General features: G+C 37.9%; 1 protein-coding gene across 1 annotated transcript in view; it reads left to right on the top strand.

The window, feature by feature from the left end:
- Positions 1-17,062, top strand: part of cdh5 (cadherin 5) — a 35,708-nt gene extending 18,646 nt beyond the window's left edge. The window contains exons 11-15 of the mRNA XM_044214510.1: positions 326-428; positions 4,591-4,721; positions 4,956-5,070; positions 9,917-10,049; positions 11,115-17,062. Of these exons, the coding sequence (XP_044070445.1) occupies positions 326-428; positions 4,591-4,721; positions 4,956-5,070; positions 9,917-10,049; positions 11,115-11,499 (867 nt within the window). The 3' untranslated portion in view covers positions 11,500-17,062. The remainder of the gene's footprint in view (positions 1-325; positions 429-4,590; positions 4,722-4,955; positions 5,071-9,916; positions 10,050-11,114) is intronic.
- The last annotated feature ends 959 nt before the right edge of the window (positions 17,063-18,021 follow it).

The raw sequence follows: 18,021 nt of genomic DNA, 5'->3' as shown, positions 1-18,021 counted from the left end.
CTGTATCAGCTCTGCTCTCTTAGTAGATATTTAGATCTTATAGTCACTTAATAATACATTGGGTTAAGACTTTTTGAATACCTGAACTTTATTTGTTTTCAAAAAACGTATTTCAGTTCTCACTATGTAGCAAGTACAAGTACAAACCCGATAATATATAATTTACATTATATATGTCAACAATATGTATCTTAAACTGCATTTTGGTAATTGTGCTCATTTCACAAACAATATATATGCTGTATACATGTAGACTGCATTGGATGTAAACAAAGTTTGTGTTCAGGATGGATTGATTTTAGTTTTTGGTTTTGTCTTTTCTTAGGTGATAGGAACCTTGAGAGCCATAGATAAAGATGACCATCCAGCTTCCTTCAGTTTCAGCCTGGCCAATGCAAGCTCCAACTTCACCATCAAAGACTATGGCAGTAAGTCGTTGTGTGCACTGAGCATACATCTACCTTTCTTTTCTTGCTTGTTGCTCTAAACGTTGCTCGGAAGAAGCACTGGCCTCGGCACTTGTTGCTATGCAACAACTGAAACTCCATTTGAGGCACAGTGCTTTGTTGCTGGAAGTTGAAATTATTTTAACTTCTCAAAGCATGCTTTGGTTCTTCCAGCTAGACGGGGGATTTAGAGAGCCTGTCTGGGACCATAAGTGCTGTCTAGAATGCGCAACAGCAAATATTGAAAATAATGAGAGCAAGTGGCTCGGTGGACTTGCAAGTGACTCAATGTATTCTAAACTAATCCCAGCTAGGATGTTAAAGGAACATGTCACACACAGTGCTACTATGGTGCCTTTTACCAAAAAATCATGGAAAACTGCACCAAGAGGCCAACTCTTTATTGGGGATATTCATGAGAGCATGCACATTTTGATTATGTGTATATTGTTCTAATAGTTTTAGGGCTTTTCAAAAATGTTGCAAGACATAACAGAACTTCAATCAGCAAAGACTATGGCTTCAATTTAAAAGCTTTATTGATTAAAGCAGACTTTGGTGTACAATATATTGTTGTGACTGAACTTTCACTTAATTCAGTTAAACATAAAAATAGCAAAATTTATGAAATAAATATAGGATTAATTCTTCCAAACATCTACTGCATATGACCACTGTATATTTGTTTATACATGCAAACAAGACTATAGTCATGCTAGCGGCTCTGTGAGGCTGTACTTACGTACTACAGTGTTGTGACCTGAATGCTAATGTCAGCATGCTACCATGCTCTCCATATCAAAGCTAACATGCTGATGCTTAGAGGGTATAATGTTTATAATTTTTACCACCTTAGGTTAGCATATAAGCTCCTGCTATTACACCACTATATATATATATATATATATATATATATATATATATATATATATATATATATATATATATACACACACACACATAGCTTCATCACATTCAACATAAAAAGAGAGCTTTCTGTTACCAAAGGATTACTCTAAATTCATAGCAACATCTACAGTCAGAAGATCCAATGCCATTTGGGAGTAAAAATGTATATATATAAATGTACAAGCCCAGAAATGTCAGCTCGAAAAAAACAGACTGTGACATAGATGATGGTGTGTAACTCTATAGAGACATTTTGTTTGATCCAGACATTGATATTTAGGCAAAGGTTGGTGCTCTGTTACGTCAGATTTCCAAAGCCTATTTGGGTTATTCAACTTAGGACACAAAATGGCACAAGTAAAACAGTTTTCATCATTTTTGATCATCACATACCCTTATAATACATGAAAGCCTGAGGAAAAGTGTTACCAACTGTTCTAGTCAAATATTAAACGTCTGAATAGATGAAAGCCTTAGGTAGTCAGATGAAAGATTTAGGTGAGGTGTTACTATTTAATTTAAGTGAAACTTGAAACATACTGAAAGGAAGATAAACAGAGTGAAAAAAGGCATGAACTTGCCTCATCCATTTCCTCTCTGCTCGTGCCTAGAGGGGTTGACATGTTGAACCGATGGAGAAAAGGAGGAGGAAGACGGAGGAGAGCAAAAGGAAAGACAGATGAGGCAGAGGTGGAAGAAAACATGAAAGAAGTCGAGAGAAGAGATCAGGATTAAGGGAGATGGGTAATATTAAAGTGAGACCGTGTTAAAATGAGGAGAGGAGGCAAATATAAAGGAGAGAGAATAATGAAGAGCAATCAACAAGAGAATACATGGAGGTAGGAAAAGAGAAGAAAAGAAGACAGACAATATGAATGAGTGGAGTAGAATGAAGACTATTTTGTAAGGAGGAAGAAATGTGAGAGAACAGAAAGAAAACAGAAAAATCAAAAACAGGAGTATGTGAAAGGAAGATAGAAGGTGGAAAAAGGGAAAGAAGATTAGAAAGGGGGAGGAAAGAGGAGGAAAAGGAGGAGGAGAATAAATTGGAGAAAACATGAGGGGAGAGGAGAAAATAGGCTAAAAATTAGGAGAGAGAAGAGAGGAGAGAACGACATGGAATGAAAAAAGAAATGAGGATAAAGAGGAGGAGATGAGGACACATCAAATGAGACATCAAATGTTTAAATGAAAGATTCAAAAGAAAGGGGTAAGAGGAGAAAAGGAGAAACTGAGAGAAGAGAAATATAGTAGAGTAACTGATTGACAAGAAGAGAAAAGTGAACTAGGAAGAATGAGGAAAAGGGATGAGAGGAAAGGGGAAAGAGAAGAGATGAAACAGACAAAAAGGACAAGAGAGGAATGGAGTGGATGTGGATAGTTGTTTGATAAGTGCTGGTTGTCAGTGTGAACCTCTGCTCTCCCCTGTGGCTCAGGACTGTGGTCCCCAAAAATCATCTGACAGCAACTCACATCACTTAACACACAAACTCAAACACTGCTTACACACACACATGCAACAAGAGCTGCAAAGTGAGGGCTTTTAAAATATTTATCGACTACCAGCTCTTTAAAACTTGCAAAAAACAACCATGCTTTCATTACGGTATCCAGAAAGACACACACACACACACACACACACACACACACACACACACACACACACTCTCCAACAGTCAGTGTAGCTGCACAGTGAAGTGACAAGACTCGGTGTTCCGACCAGGCGACTACACGAAGCTCACTGCATTTATACCAGACAAACAAGTGAGAGGAGGAGGAAGGAAAACAAAGAGATGTAGAGAGAAAAAGACTAATGAGATGCAGGAAGAGAGAGATGGAGAGAACAAAAGAAATATAGAGAGGACAGTGAGGAATGTACAGAAATCCGGAGAGACAGGAAAGAGTTGAATTCAAACAAAGAAGGAGCAGGAGACGAGACGGAGAGGAGGGATGAGATTAAGGGAGGACAGAAGTTGTTTTCATCTTTTATTCAGTTAGTTAAGGCTTCATACCCATGTCCTCCCCCACACACACCTTCACTGACTACATGCCTTGTAGACAACAGTGGAAACTTGATTCCAGTCAGGTGGTTGTGTAAAGCTTATTTGGATGTCAGAAATTTTGAACTTTCTTTGAATCACAAAAAACATATTTTCTCACTTACCTCCAGTAGTATCTTGCCATGCAGTTAGTTTGGGAAAAAGAACTTTTTGTGCTGTTAGCGACCGAGCTAATGAGCTTGCTGACTGGCAGTTAGCGAGCCTGCTGACTTGTAAAGCTATTGTGGCCATGATTTTGACTGACTAGCGTTAGTATGTTCCCAGCTGGGTAGCATGTTAGCCATTAGCTCGCCAGGATGAGAAGACGCGCCACTTTCTGGTGTGGTGTGGACTTGATACAATGGAGGTGATTAGGATTTAATTTGTCTGCTCAAAACACTTAAAAATTACATAAAGAAAAATTCAACAATTACACATCTTTCCAGAAACATTGTCTCCATTACTCTGTATAATCCACAGAACACACTGTGAGTGCGTCTAGGTATGTTTGAGTGTTCACAGGGGTTTTTCCTGCCATTGTGTTCTCTGAAATTTCTCCAGCAGTGGGATATTGTGGAGAAAGGCTATGCCCATCATCTCAGCAGGAAACTTCTGCCTGCCGGGGATTTGACTAATGACTGTATTGTTGGTCAGGTCTGCTGAGTAGACATTGCTCTGTTCTGCTCAACATGTTTTGGTTCTCTTTTTATTTCTATTCTTTTTTGTTCTATTCCCATATGATCTTTGGAGAGACGTTTTCAGTCACAACATTCTCACCTGCAAAGAAGAGAACAGTACATTGATGCATGTATTTGGGCATTTACAAAATTTTGGGCCTAATGTAGGATGCCACCATTTCAGGTTTTTAAGGTGCTGCCATTAACTATAATCCTAAATGACTCAAATCCTAAATGCACCAAACTGACAGATAATCACAAACGATCTGTCTGCCTTTATGTAACGACTCTCTTCTTGTTCTCATATCTTGTTTTATCTGTGGAACAGATGCTTGCTGTATAAATAGACTTTAAAGACTCCATATACTGAGCAGGTGAACATTAGATTCGCTTTACTGAGATGAAGGATGAGTCAGACAAATTGGACATGGATTTTGCAGAAAGGAAAGGTAAATTTGTGTTGTGAAGGTGGTTGTCATATTTTGTACACTCACTGTGTGTATGTGCTTCTTTCTTAAGACAACACAGCAGACATCGTGGTGAAACAGGGGCCGTTCAGCCTGGATGACCCCAAGGATTACAGCGTGGATGTGCGCATCAGTGACGGAGGACGACCCATCCAGACCAGCATCACCACACTGGCAATCAAGGTCTGTGTGTGTTTTTGTGTGTGTGGGTTGTGGTGTACTAAACTGCTTGAGATTATTTCAGCACAGAAACATTTAAATAATTGCATGGAAGAATTGCAAAATTTAGAGTTATAAGTTTTAATACAGCAAAATATCTAATCACATGCACTGTATAGTTTAGGTTAACACTGTGTGATTAATCGATTCATTTCACAAATGTACTAATTGAGTGATTGTTTGTACTACCTGTTGTAGTCGTGTCGGTGTGACAGCAGGCGGATTTCTACGCTATGCAAAGCTGGCGCTCGGAGGGTGGGAGTGAGTGTTCATGCCCTGATAGCCATTCTGCTCTGCATACTGACCATACTGGGTAAGTTTAAGTTGTATTTTTCCTTTCTTTTATTCTCTTTCTTGCTTGCCTCCTTTTATTCTTTCCTTCTTTAATGGTCTCCATCTTTGGTGGAAACGCTCATTGCTGAAGTTTTCTAAACAGCACTTCTCATCTGTCAGGGTTTTCATCAGGGTCGAGACAAGCCTTTTTTCTTGCTCTTCCTAAGAGTGCCTGAAGAACCTTTCTTTTTGTTTTTTCCATCTTCAAGAGCACCTTAAAGAGGACTCAGCCAATTTAACAAATCAAAGTCTATTTACAGGTTAAAGTTTGTTGCTCCAGAGGGAGTTGTGTTAAATCTGATAAATCGCCTCAAGTAAGTTACTTGAGTCAGCATCGCTTGGGGCTGAAGACTACAAGTTTGAAAATGAAAAAAATCTGGGGGTGTGGAGTTAGAAAGAAGTGAGCTTACCAGACCTCTGTAGCCTGCTCCTCAGCTCTGCTTGAGGCTGGAGGATACATTAGCCAATACTCGCATGAGACACACAAATCTCTTTCTAAACTGCAAGTGAAACTGCTTCATGCTGTGCTTGTTTATGTTTGAAAATGAGAAGGTGAAACACATCATTCCCAGAGTCTGTGCATTTATGCTTATGAAACAGAAAAATCACCTGTAATGAAGTTTGGATGCTGTTAAACATAAAAAAATTAATTGTTCAGGTTAAAACAACTAACATTAATACATCCTGCCCTGTCTCTGAAGAATTGTGTTCATATTGAATGATTTTACACAATATTGGATTTACATCCAATACCATGTACAATGCCAGTGCATGAAAGAGTGTGATGATCAAAAGTATAAATGTGGAGAACAGGGAGTTGGATGAGAGTGTAACTTGTTCCCTTTGACACCAAAGGTCCAGGTTCATCCTGTCTTATAGAAGTGATAATCATTGACTTTTATTTAGCTGTACACCCAAAAAGTGTTTTTGCTGTGTAAATGTAACCAAACCACAACAATACTGTTATTGCCATCATTGACGCTGGGTGTGGTCAGAGGTGAAAGAAGAAGAAACTTTTAACCAGAGAGAGCAGTGAAACACTGCTTTTTTAAGTTTGCCCTTAAAAGTGTTTTTAAAACATAGTTTCCTGTTTATTGTGTGGTCAGCAATGTTCATTTGGAAAACATACTCATATTATTTTTTGTAGTTAGAAATAGGAAATCTGTTAGAAGTAAACAAATCTGAATCACAATCAAACACAGGTGTGTTGCAAACAAGCAGGAAAAATAAAATGCATCACTTCCTGTGTGGCTCGGGGTTTGTTTAGGGTTTATCAAACATGTGAAATGTTCATAATACGCATCAGGGATAGAGAAAAACAGACATTTGTGAGAAAAAGTTGATTGTTGATGAATAGATTTTTACTTTAGGTCTTGGTTGTTTTACAGTCTGTTAACAAACAGGTGCAAAAGACCTTTTTAAACCCACAGAGTTTTTATTCTCTGAGAGGAATTCATGAAGATCGTATCAATGATAGATGGAGAACGCCAGCACTGAGTGATCGGGGCATGTGCACAGATTCACTTGCCCTTGCCTTGCGATAAATAAGGTTTGTGTTTTGTGGGGAACATTTCGACTCCCTTTGTTGTTGGTTTTATGAATAATGCAGCGGCGGATGTGGAAATAATGCCTGCAGTTGTGAGCTCAATATTCTCTTTGATACCTTTCGCCCCCTGCTCCTTTTTTTCTGGGGAAAAAGAGACACTTGTCATGTTGGATGAGAGGCACGCCAGAGATAGTTGGCCAAACAAGAGGGATCTGGGATGAGAAGTGCTGTGGAAGAAAGGCAAAGAGAAGAACTTAAAGATTAAGACGGAGGCGAAGTGACAGATGGAAAAACTTATATCTAGACTTAGATATGGGAGGTGGAGAGGGCTGAAACAGGCAGACAGACGAGAGGCGAGTGAGACAGAGAACTGAGGTGGAATGAGACCGACTGACTGACAGAGTGAGACAGAAAGAGGTTAAAGAAAAGAGAAGCCGAAGAGGAGAATTGTGGGAAAAGCAGCAGAAGAATAAGAGTGGTAATGAGGAGAGTTTATCAGCTCTTTAGGTGCCGTCTGCTTATCAAACACCACCAAACACTCAACCTATTAACTATTAATATACTCCTTCACTATCGCGCCTTTTCCCCTCCGTTTTTTCCTTCATCTCTCTTCCTCTTTCCCTCTGGGTCTCTCTGTCTCTCTCTCTGCCTCCCTCTCTTCCCTTTTCTGTTTCTCTTTCTCTTTATCAAACACCCCCAACGCAGGCCAGATTAACTATTTAATGCACTTGTCATTATCTGCCAGGGCCCAAAGCAATTTACCGCGCTCCCCATTCACCAACGCATTTTCTCACAAGAAGTTGGGTTTGACACGCGAAAAGAAATTTTTCTCAGTCGTTTTTGTACAAAGAAAGGGCTTTTTCTTTTCTGATATCTCCAGAGCTTATTAAACTGCAGAGCATGTGTTGTAAAAGATTAATCTGTTGGTTTCCCAGGCAAACTTAAATTAGTCCCACTCGCCCTCGACTAAAAGGCAGGGCTAATGCAGCCCGTCTGCTGAGAGAGAAAGAGGTTCATATCGGGACTGAGGCTCGGAGCTTAATCTAATGTCAAATGTATCCTTCCTCTCCTCATCTGTCTTCTCTCTTGATTTCCTCAGCCCTGACTTCATCCATTTCTTCCTCTTCCTCCTTCCCTCAATATTTGGCTGCTCTCCTTATTTGTTTCTCTTATTCTTTCTCTTCCTTGTCCTCGTTCCTCATCTCTGTGGCTACTGAAATGCAGGGCATAAGCAAGAAAAAGAAAAAACTTTGTTTCTTTTAGCCCACTTCAACTTCAACATCAACTTCAACTTTTAGACTGTCGTCATATAACCTGAAAAAGTCAAAGTGCCTCTGTTAGTGTCAAAATCTTCCTATTTCTTTGACCTTGTCTTTCAGTGTTTTTCCTGGTTTCACAATTTTCTTTACAGTTAAGCTTGAAACACACATTTTCGTTATGACTGATCAGACCAAGGTACACCGAATTCCAGTGTGGGCCTGCTGGTGTTGACAACCAGGAGATAAGATCCCACAGAGTCTGGTGTTCAAGGGTTACTGCCTGTCATTCTCATTAAGATTATTTTAAACACATTTAACCTTTATGACTTTGACAAAACAGTTCATGCCACATAGTGGGAGAAAGTTTTAAAGTTTACAATCCACATCTCTAAATCAGCAAGGGAAACTGCTCCTGATGAATGTACATTTCTGTCGGGACAGGAACACAATATAATTCTCGTTCTCATGGGATTGCTAGCAACACAAATCAAAGTCTACCTGTTGTCCAGTGTATTTTGTACTCAGCCATTCAATATGTGCTCCTTTCTGAAAGTAAAGACAAAAAAAAATCATCATCTTAAAGTGTGTTCCCACCTTTATACGAGATCTTCAACAAGTCCTAAATATTATACGACAAAATACATCATTCGTAACTGCTCACAGTTGACACATACCAACCTAACTTATCAGTTCCTTCCAAGACTGTTACAAATCACAGTTACAAAAAGAAAACCGTTTTCTGATCTGACACTGCTATGGTTAAGGTCTGATTAGGTTTATGCGGAAACTAACTTGATTACGGTTAGGGAAAGATCATGTTTTGGATTAGAAACCAGCTTTGACTGACTGTAGGAGACAGGAAGCTAACAGTGGTCTCTGTTGACCCATTGAACTACCACGACCTTCTTCCTCTGTGGACTTTGTGACTCTACAACAATGTCACGCAACTTCCATCTTTGCTCCTGACGGACAAGAGTCATAATTCTTGCAGCTGCTAGAGGTCTTTGTCACTTGAACAAATGTCGTTTTCTAATTATTTAATTTTTTAAGACTTTAGGACTATTCTCTTACTTCCTTCCCTCTGTTCCCCCTCCCCTCTTCACCCCCTTCTCCCTCTTTCTCAATTGTTTATTTCTTCGTCATCTGCCAGGTCCAACTTTTCTTCCCTTTCCTTTCTTTCTCATCCCCCTTCACCTTGTTTTCTCATACTCATTTCCACTTCCCCTCCTGTGTTTACTGAATCTCTCTTCCTGTTTCTTATGGTCCCCTCTCTTTTCTTTCTTTGTGGTATCTGTTTGTCTCTGGCTGAGTAGATTCATTTGAGGTTTTCACACTCGAGGGGAATGCCTCAGACACCTCAAACCATTCACTCCTCATTTTCTCCCCTCATTCTTGCTCTGTTTTCTAGTCTCATTCCCTCGTTAGTGTTCCACTTTCCTTACTTGTTTCTTGCCCCCATTCTTATTTTGTTGTAGTTTTCTGGCCTAATTTTCTCTCATGTTTTTAAATTCATAGAACTGTTGGTCCAGCAGGAGAGATTGCATCACAATCTGTCTGTTTTTGTGTTCTAATGGATGTCTTCAGTTTTTACCAGTTCTTACTCATTTCTTCAATGGATGGGGTTTTTACACTTTACATCTTTTATATATGGCCTGAATACCTATATTTCCTTTCTTCATCTACTTGCTCCTTAGGTAGTGATTTCTAGAATGCCTTTTAGTGGCTTTAATCTCGCAAGGTCAGACCTCACACTGGTATAAATTCAGGTCTGGGGAATTTTCATCTGCAACAGTGAATTTTTTTGATTGGCCACACTGGCTGTCAGTCAGTCAAAGCCCATCTCATGTTCAGTTTTGTTAACCTCTGCCCCTTTTGTCATAAACAAGCAAATCATTTCAACATTGTCTTAACTTGTGCTACAAATGCTGATGAATGTGCTGTCAAAGAGGATTCACACTCAGCAAAAACCTGCACAGAATGAATATGTTCTAAAATAAACTTTCCACTGCTGTGCTTTTCAGTCATAGTGATCTTGTTTGTGATGAGGAAGCGCTACCAGAAGGATTCTCTGGTCAGTATGAAGAACAGTGGGGAGATTCACGAGCAGCTGGTCACATACGATGAAGAGGGAGGAGGAGAGATGGACACTAATGGGTATGTAGATGGAAAAAAAATCACTTTTATATAGAAAATCTGAATATGACTGAAATGTGCCGACAAAGATTTGTAACCTTTGAAACAAAACAATCAACTATAATTTATGAACTCAATGTCTAATTATGAAACAAGAAAGTGAATGAAAAATACATTTTTAAACGTCAACCATAAATAAATTCTATGTATTACATTTTTACTTTGCTCTTGTTGTCATTAATCTCATTTGTAATATTTTGTGCTCCTGACCCTTAAAAATCCTGACAAAAAACTTATTTGCTTTAGATTTAAATATTCTTCTTCACATTAACATTTCTGTTTCTATTGCATGTATCTTGATAGTTATATTACATCAAACACATTTATTTTATACCTTGCATATTAATGTATCTTTGTATTGATGTTCCACGTTCATTATTTTGCACTTATACTCTATCAAGTCACCCCATTTGCAATATTTATTTTCTTTGCTGTATCTGTCAATTTGCTGACTCAGTTTATCCAAAATAAATCATTAAAGTTTAATCTAATCCGAATCTAATCTTATCTATATTGAAATAGTATTAAGACCATACATAATCCTATACACTATCCATATGTACTGCACCATACTGTATGCTGTCAAAAGACATGATGACTTGGTAGTAGTGAACATCTGCAAAGTGCAAGAAGTAGAACAGAGTCATGAATGGATAAGACAACCAGCAGAAAGTAAACTGAAAATATTAATAACATTTATGTTCTCATACTATTAAATATATGGTAGACTGAGCACTTTCTGAATGACCTTTATGTTTTAAAAAGATAAAATCTTACTTCCTAGTTTTAAATATTACATTTTATAATCTTATGTTATGTTTTTTTATAGCACTGTTTCACTGTTTATTTTCCTTATGTTGTTGTATCTAGGACTAATATCAGTGTTGATATCATATCATGGTTGATGTGGAAACAAACATTTAATTATGAATAAAAACAACTCAGCTCATGGCCCCATGATCCCATTCTTAGATGAGGAGTTAACCAGCTCTTAGTAAGCTAACATACAGTATTCCTCTCTTTTAGCTATGATGTCTCAATCCTCTCTTCCGCTTGCCACGACGGTTCCCTACTCCGTCACCCGGACCGCCACCCCCACCCCTCTCTCTACGCCATGGTCCAGAAACCCCCTCACCACTCTCAACCCACCGCATGTAAGGGCGACATGGCCGTGATGATCGAGGTGAAGAAAGATGAAGCAGATCATGACAGAGACGGCTTTCCGTACGACACTCTCCATATCTACGGCTACGAGGGACCAGAGTCTTTAGCTGGAAGTCTCAGCTCTCTGGAAAGTTCCTCCACTGGTTCAAACTTGGATTACGACTTCCTGAACGACTGGGGGCCAAGGTTCAGGACCCTGGCTGAGCTGTACGGTGTGGATGGACCTGACTACTACCATCAATACTGATGAAGACCGTCTGCTAATAAGCATATATGATGCCAAAATACACACACAAATACACACACATCCAAAACAGCCATAAAAATACACTCAAACAAAGCCAAAAGCATGCAGTAAATATACAAATTCACACACACATAGAATCAGGCTTTGATACTGTCCATTTTGTTTCTGGACAAGGAGCTTCGATCTAGTAGACAACTGTGTTCTCCAAAGACTTCTCTAGCTTCTAAAAACAGAATCAAGGCGCTCTTGTGTCCAGTGTAACAACAAATTAGTTTTGTTTTTAAGTGTAATTCAGTGAGTCTGTTAGTTTGTCGAGCCTCCCCAGTCTGTTCACTACCAGTTAGTCAGTAAATAAGAGCTTCATCAAACTCCAGGAAGCTGAATCAAGGAGTTTTTGTTTTTGGAGATCTCTTTTTTTGATGACATGGTGCCCTTTGCGTCCTCCAATGACATGCTGGGAAGATTTATAAAGTAACACCAGGACTTGACGCCATAGGAGGAGGTGAGAACTAAGTGCTTCACAGATGTGCAAGAGGATTGATTGTTGGTGACAGCGAGAGATTCACACCGTGAGGGTGCATTTTGTCACAGTGTTGTGATGTTTGACATCACAACCCTTTTATTCTGCCTGAGAAGATCTGAAAGTCCAACCAGATGAAACTCCACTGCGGGCCATAGCCAATCAGAGTTTATCTTGGATAATTGATGGGTTTATCAGCTCACTGCTGGCCAACAATGTTACTCAGTTATTCAAATACTTAATGTCCTTTTGCATTCCCTTTTTACCTTTTTCTTCATATACACCTACCACTAATGCCGATTTCTTAATATATGAAGAAACTAAATTGGGTACAAAATGTAACCATGGGCACAAAGCCCACATTTACCACAAAAACTATATTTAAAAAGTATGCATAGTCTAATATCCTAGTTAATATTAAAAGACATCAACTTTACATCAACTGGATATGAGCTCATTTAAGTATATTGACTAATATTGGAATTTTAGTTTAAATGAAGGTTTAAATTGTGTTTATTTCTGTCCTACTGGGGATGCAAAATGGTGCATGTCAAAGCAACTCATTGCTGATTTGAGATTTTTGCCATACATTTTCTGTCTTCTCTTTGGTATTGAGGGCCTGTAATCTCTTCTAACTTTGATGTTTTTTATATTTGACAAAAGGGCCACAAACACGAAAAGAACAAGGTGATTTTAGTTTTGATCTGAAGTTGATGATTTGATTTGTAAATATGATCATTTGAGGGATTTATTGTTTGAGGTGAAAACCTTTGAGCAGCCACAAGAGTTTTAACTCAAAGAGGTTTGAAGTGTTTTATCACAGTGAGATGCCAGTTGTGTTTGCTTTATCTGAAATACTAAAAAGGACTGTCTTTAAGGAAAGTTCAACACTGGAAAACTCACAGCAGTGATCAGTCTGTGATGTCCAGTGGGTTATTTTGTTTCATTGTATATAGTTTCAGATTTACTACATTTTCCTTAATGCAATCTTGCAGCAATTCTTGACATAACATTGGGTGTTAGTCAAAAAAAAAAAAAAGAAAAATTTCAGATGAGGTGCATCAAAAGTTCCTGATATTTAGCAGTTTATTGCAGATTTTTCTTTGCCCTCTTTGTGTTTTCTGAAACCAACCATTTGAAATGAATGAGGAGCCATTTTCTAAGTGAGTAATTTTGTCCATTTTCCCAGTTATCTTCTGCTCTGAGGAGAGAAAAGACAATAGACAGACAGAAAGGAAATGGCACTGCTGTTGCTCAGGCAGAATTACAGTGTGTTCCCAGGGTTTATTTGACAGAACCCATCATCACAGTTATTGTTGAGATGAAAGCCCAATTCTCAGAGGCCCACTAGAACAAAAGTCATTCAGACAAATCAGGAAACACTGAGTTGCAAAAGCAGCTAGTTGGGCAGTTGTGATGACTCTGAAGTGGCTTGAATAACTTTAACCTCTCATCCTTTTTGGCTACTGGCAGGACATAAACTCTCTGATCCAACATTTTTAGAATCTTTAGATGAGTTTAAGCATATTAACAGAAACAAAACAATGTACTGAACATTTTAATCGAAACTTGAATCCTTTGACGGACTTGGAACTACTTCTTAACTGTAGTTTGTGCCATCTTACAATGAGGCAAACTTAAGTCTACTCGTCTTAGTTGTTATTAGGCTACAGTTTGTCCAACTTCTTCGAGTAGCACTGTTTATTTAGTTTCTAATTTAAAGAGTGTATTGTCCCAAAATATGGATAGACTGCTTGTATTTTGGCATGTGGTCACAGTATAAACAGGATAGTCCAGGATAGAACCATACAGAGGCCCATAGAGCCAAAGATGCTGCTTGTTTTGTGTGACCAAAAATGCAAAACCCAAAGATATTCAATTTACAATGATATAAAACAGAAAAAGCAGCAAAAGTCAATTTAAGAAGCTGGAGCCAGAAAAATGTTTGGCCTTTTTGCTTGAGAACTGAAAATAGTTGTCACTTCATTTTTATTAATTGACTAATCATTTCAGCTCTGTTGTGGGTTATCCCTTAAATGGATAATTTTCGGAATTAATATGGGTTGCCAGGTTGTTAGCACCCATTAAGTAACTCTTAAAGTAATCAGGAAGTGCTCCATGGACTGTTTGACCCCTGGCTATCTGAGAGGAGGCTGTAGAGCACTTGGCCAAGAATTATTTATCAATGGCTCAGCAGCATTTAAACAATAACTAGACATTTTGGCTTATTGTATAAATTAAGGCTCTGGAGATAAATTATGGCCTTTGCAGTTAGAAAGCCATTTATAAAGGGTCATAAATGCAAAAGGTCACTCATTGTCAGTAGTGACAAATTATGAATTAGTTTGCTTAACTGTGAAGTGGTGCCCATTCCCATTAAAATAATCTAGTTAATGATGCAATACTTAAATACATTGTTGTGCCCTGTTCCACTCTGCTGAAGACACGTGTCTTCAGGACAGTCCCTTTGTTTTTTGAAATTTAATTTAATTCCAGTTTAGAGAATATAGTTTATGTATTCTCCTGTTTATTCTGTTTTGTTTGGACTTGAAATTGTTCCTTTAAAACTCTGGCCTGCGTGGAATGCCATTTGATAAACGATGGATACAATAGCTGGAAGCCCTCTGAATGTTTTCCTGTTGGTTTCATATATATACTTAGAGCAGCCAGTTCCTCCACCTCACTCTCAGTCTTTCTCTCGTTCTCCTGCTCTCCTTGTTTGCCTCACCGTATCTCTCCACTCTCTCTCCGTCCTCTAATCAGCTAAACCAAACAGTGGAGTCAACTTCCTGTCCATCTGGGGGGTTGCTCCCGCCCCTTCCTGTCTGTGTTATCTATCGTGAGCCAACACATTGTGCTCACTTCCTGTTAGCCCAGCCTGGGAAACAACCTTGGAGAGGAAAAGGGAGCGAGGCAAGGAGAAACATGGGATGAGGTTGGGGGTTAACAAGAAAGAAAGACGAAGAGAACAATGTAGAGCAGTGATGAGCTTTCCAGCTGAGCAGAAACACTTCAGAGCAAAGATGTGTGTGATGAAACGCTGATGAACATTGCACATGAAAGTGGTTTTAACATCCTGCTACCCTGGCATCTTTATGAAGTAACGTTCAGAAATCAATAAATATTACTCACAGTTGAAGCTTTAGATTCGTAACAGGCATCGTAATCAGATTGGTGGCTCCTAGTGGCAGAAAAAGAAAATTATATATTATAAATTGGAAGGCGTTTTAGCCTCTGTTTATGCCTCTTCTGTTATCGTCATTTTTACATTTTAAATGTTCGAATCACAAGTAGATCATTGTTTTTGTAAAAAAAGAAATAGAAGACAACTTTTAAAAAACTTGGTGAGTTTTGTCACAGCTCTTATTACTGCTGAAGACATTTCCAAAATCCAATCCAAAATAAAGCTGATTTTATTCGGTCCTCCTTTATTATTATTAACTGAACAAACAGTGGCTTACTTTTCTGGCTGCCATCTTTGTTTGGATCAAAGAACGTTGACTCTCTTTTGTGAATCGAGTTAAAATTGTACTTCACTGTACACTGGAGGTGTACTTTTGTCCAGTCATTTCAGACCTGTGGCTCTTAAGGAAACAGTATTAAAGTTGTTTTTTGCATTTATTTGCGTGTTATCACCATTATCGTTGATTATAGCTTTTGTTTTAAAAAACTGGGTATGTGAACAAAAAAAACATTGTTATTGAAATCAGCAGGCTCTAGCAGATAGAGGTGCTGCATTACCTACTTTCCTAACAGCAATAAGTGTTGCGTGTACTTACGGTGAGAAAATCTGAGACATTTGGAAAGGTAGATGGGTAAATTTGCCAACAATTTTAGCCAGCAGTGTTTCCCACTTGTTTAATCTTGTTCCAAAACAATACATATATACATTTCCACATCTAAAAGATTCATTATAGACTCTTAGAATACATCAGTCATTAAACATTTCCAAAATATGAAGCATGTGCTTAGACAAGGACTAATGTTGCATGTGATTCCTTTTACTTTGTGTGCTGGCAACATAATGACTTGGACATATTATTTTGGAATGAAACTGATATATGTTCCTTACTGTCCAACATTCACTCAGTCATTTAGTAATTTCTAGTCATGTATGATCTTATTTGATTTTCCATAGTAACTCATCAGATATTGCAAAACATTACTAAATTCATGAGGATTCCTGTATTCTCAAACACTTATCTCCATAATCTAACAGTGATGCCATTTTGTTGAGCTGAGTTATATGATATCATAAAAAGTGCCATATTTCATTTGTATTTGTTGGCCATCAATGGTTGTGGGAGAGCATTTGTCTCCTCTATCAAATGGTGAATCGCTTAGGATCCAGACAGTGAAAATAAATCTCTCAGGTTGGGATCCAGGCACAAAAAAAAAAGTTCACTTTTATGTCAAGAAATAAATGCTCCATACATATCAATATACTAGCTTCACAAACCAGACCTTTAACTGATATAATTGTAATTTCATCTATGTATGCCATCTGTGATTGGGGGAGCGTACTGCAAGTGAAATGTATATAGAAAAAATGTGCCTAATAGGGATTTTGTCTCTGGCCTCACCTTGTTTATATTTTGCCTCAGTTACTGTATTTAGAAGATGTTAAACATGACACAATCTCGTATTTCTATTGCTGTAAAAAGTAACAATAGGTTCATTTTCTACAAATAAAAGAAAGTAGTCTTTGATGTATGAGTGACTGCCCAAGTGAATATGTTATTTTCTGTTTGTGTCCACGTGTGTGTATGTGTGTGTGTGCTTGTGACTGTACCCATGTACATACAAAAATGGGTGTCAAACCTATAAAAAATAGCAACCGCATAGAAAACATTTTTTCTTGTGTAAATACAGTAAGGGTCTTCAAGGAAGCAAAATGTGCCTTTATTCGTTAAAAAAATACTGTAATTCATTTTTTTGATGGCGAACACAATGTTTTCTATATTGTTTTTATGGTGAATAGCAACTACTTTTTATTACCTGACATTTTTGTAAGTGTAGAATAAAAATAAACACTCAAATAAGTTTTGTTGTCTTGTGATTGGTGTTTTGAAGTTCTACGGCACTTAGCAAACAAAACAGTTTTATGTTTTTATGAATCAAACAACTTAAATAATTGCCAAAAAGTGTGCTTGTATTTATCGAAAAAAAAAAGAGGTTTTATTTTTCATGGCCCTGAAAAAAAATTCTCATTTTTCCCCTCATCAAGTTAAGGAGGATAACTAAAAAGAAATAGTGAGTAAGAGCAGATGAAAAACATATTATTAAAGTAAAGATATTAAATTACAAAAATATGTATTTCAGAGTTACAATTGCAAAAGTATTTTCAGAGATTTGGATTTACGGTTGGTTGAAAAACAATGACATCATGTGTTTTTATGACAAAAATCACCCCTCATGCCCATAAAAGGAGAAAGTGGAATTTGCTGATAATAACCCAACAATAGGTCTGGTCAGGTATATGATTTGTAGCAGATTTTCTACAAGTAAATATAAAGTTTGAGGGCTGACATGGATCTGAAAAACAAAAAATGTATATATTACCAGCCAGTTTTTATGCATTCAGTTTTTTTTATATATTTAAGATCCCATGTGGTGAAGATCAGTTCTTTTCCTTTTGAGTAAAATGACCCAATATGTCAAATGTTACACATTGTGAGGCGGTGTGAGGAAAGCTTTGATCTCCTTCACCTTGAGCTTTGACATGTGATCAGATGTGAGCCGGAGGATATCCTCTGTTTTTCTCCTTTTCAAACCAAGGGTAAATTCACAACAGGTTCATGCAGTTTTATTATTGTAGGAGCCAGTTGATTGAGGGGTCAGACCTCCATTTATGTAATCATATCCATATGAGACATGAACATAGCACATGATGGTTGTACAAGATCACAGGGGTAAAATGGGAGTGAGAGAGAGGGAGGGACACAATAAGAGGGAAATGCCAAGGTGACGTCAATTCTCCCATTACATCTTGGGTTGACACC

Source organism: Siniperca chuatsi, linkage group LG11 (genome assembly GCF_020085105.1).
Source record: "Siniperca chuatsi isolate FFG_IHB_CAS linkage group LG11, ASM2008510v1, whole genome shotgun sequence".
In the NCBI taxonomy this organism is placed as follows: Eukaryota; Metazoa; Chordata; class Actinopteri; order Centrarchiformes; family Sinipercidae; genus Siniperca; species Siniperca chuatsi.
The sequence above is the reverse complement of the archived record's forward strand: the minus strand, read 5'-3'. Positions and strand labels throughout refer to the sequence as shown.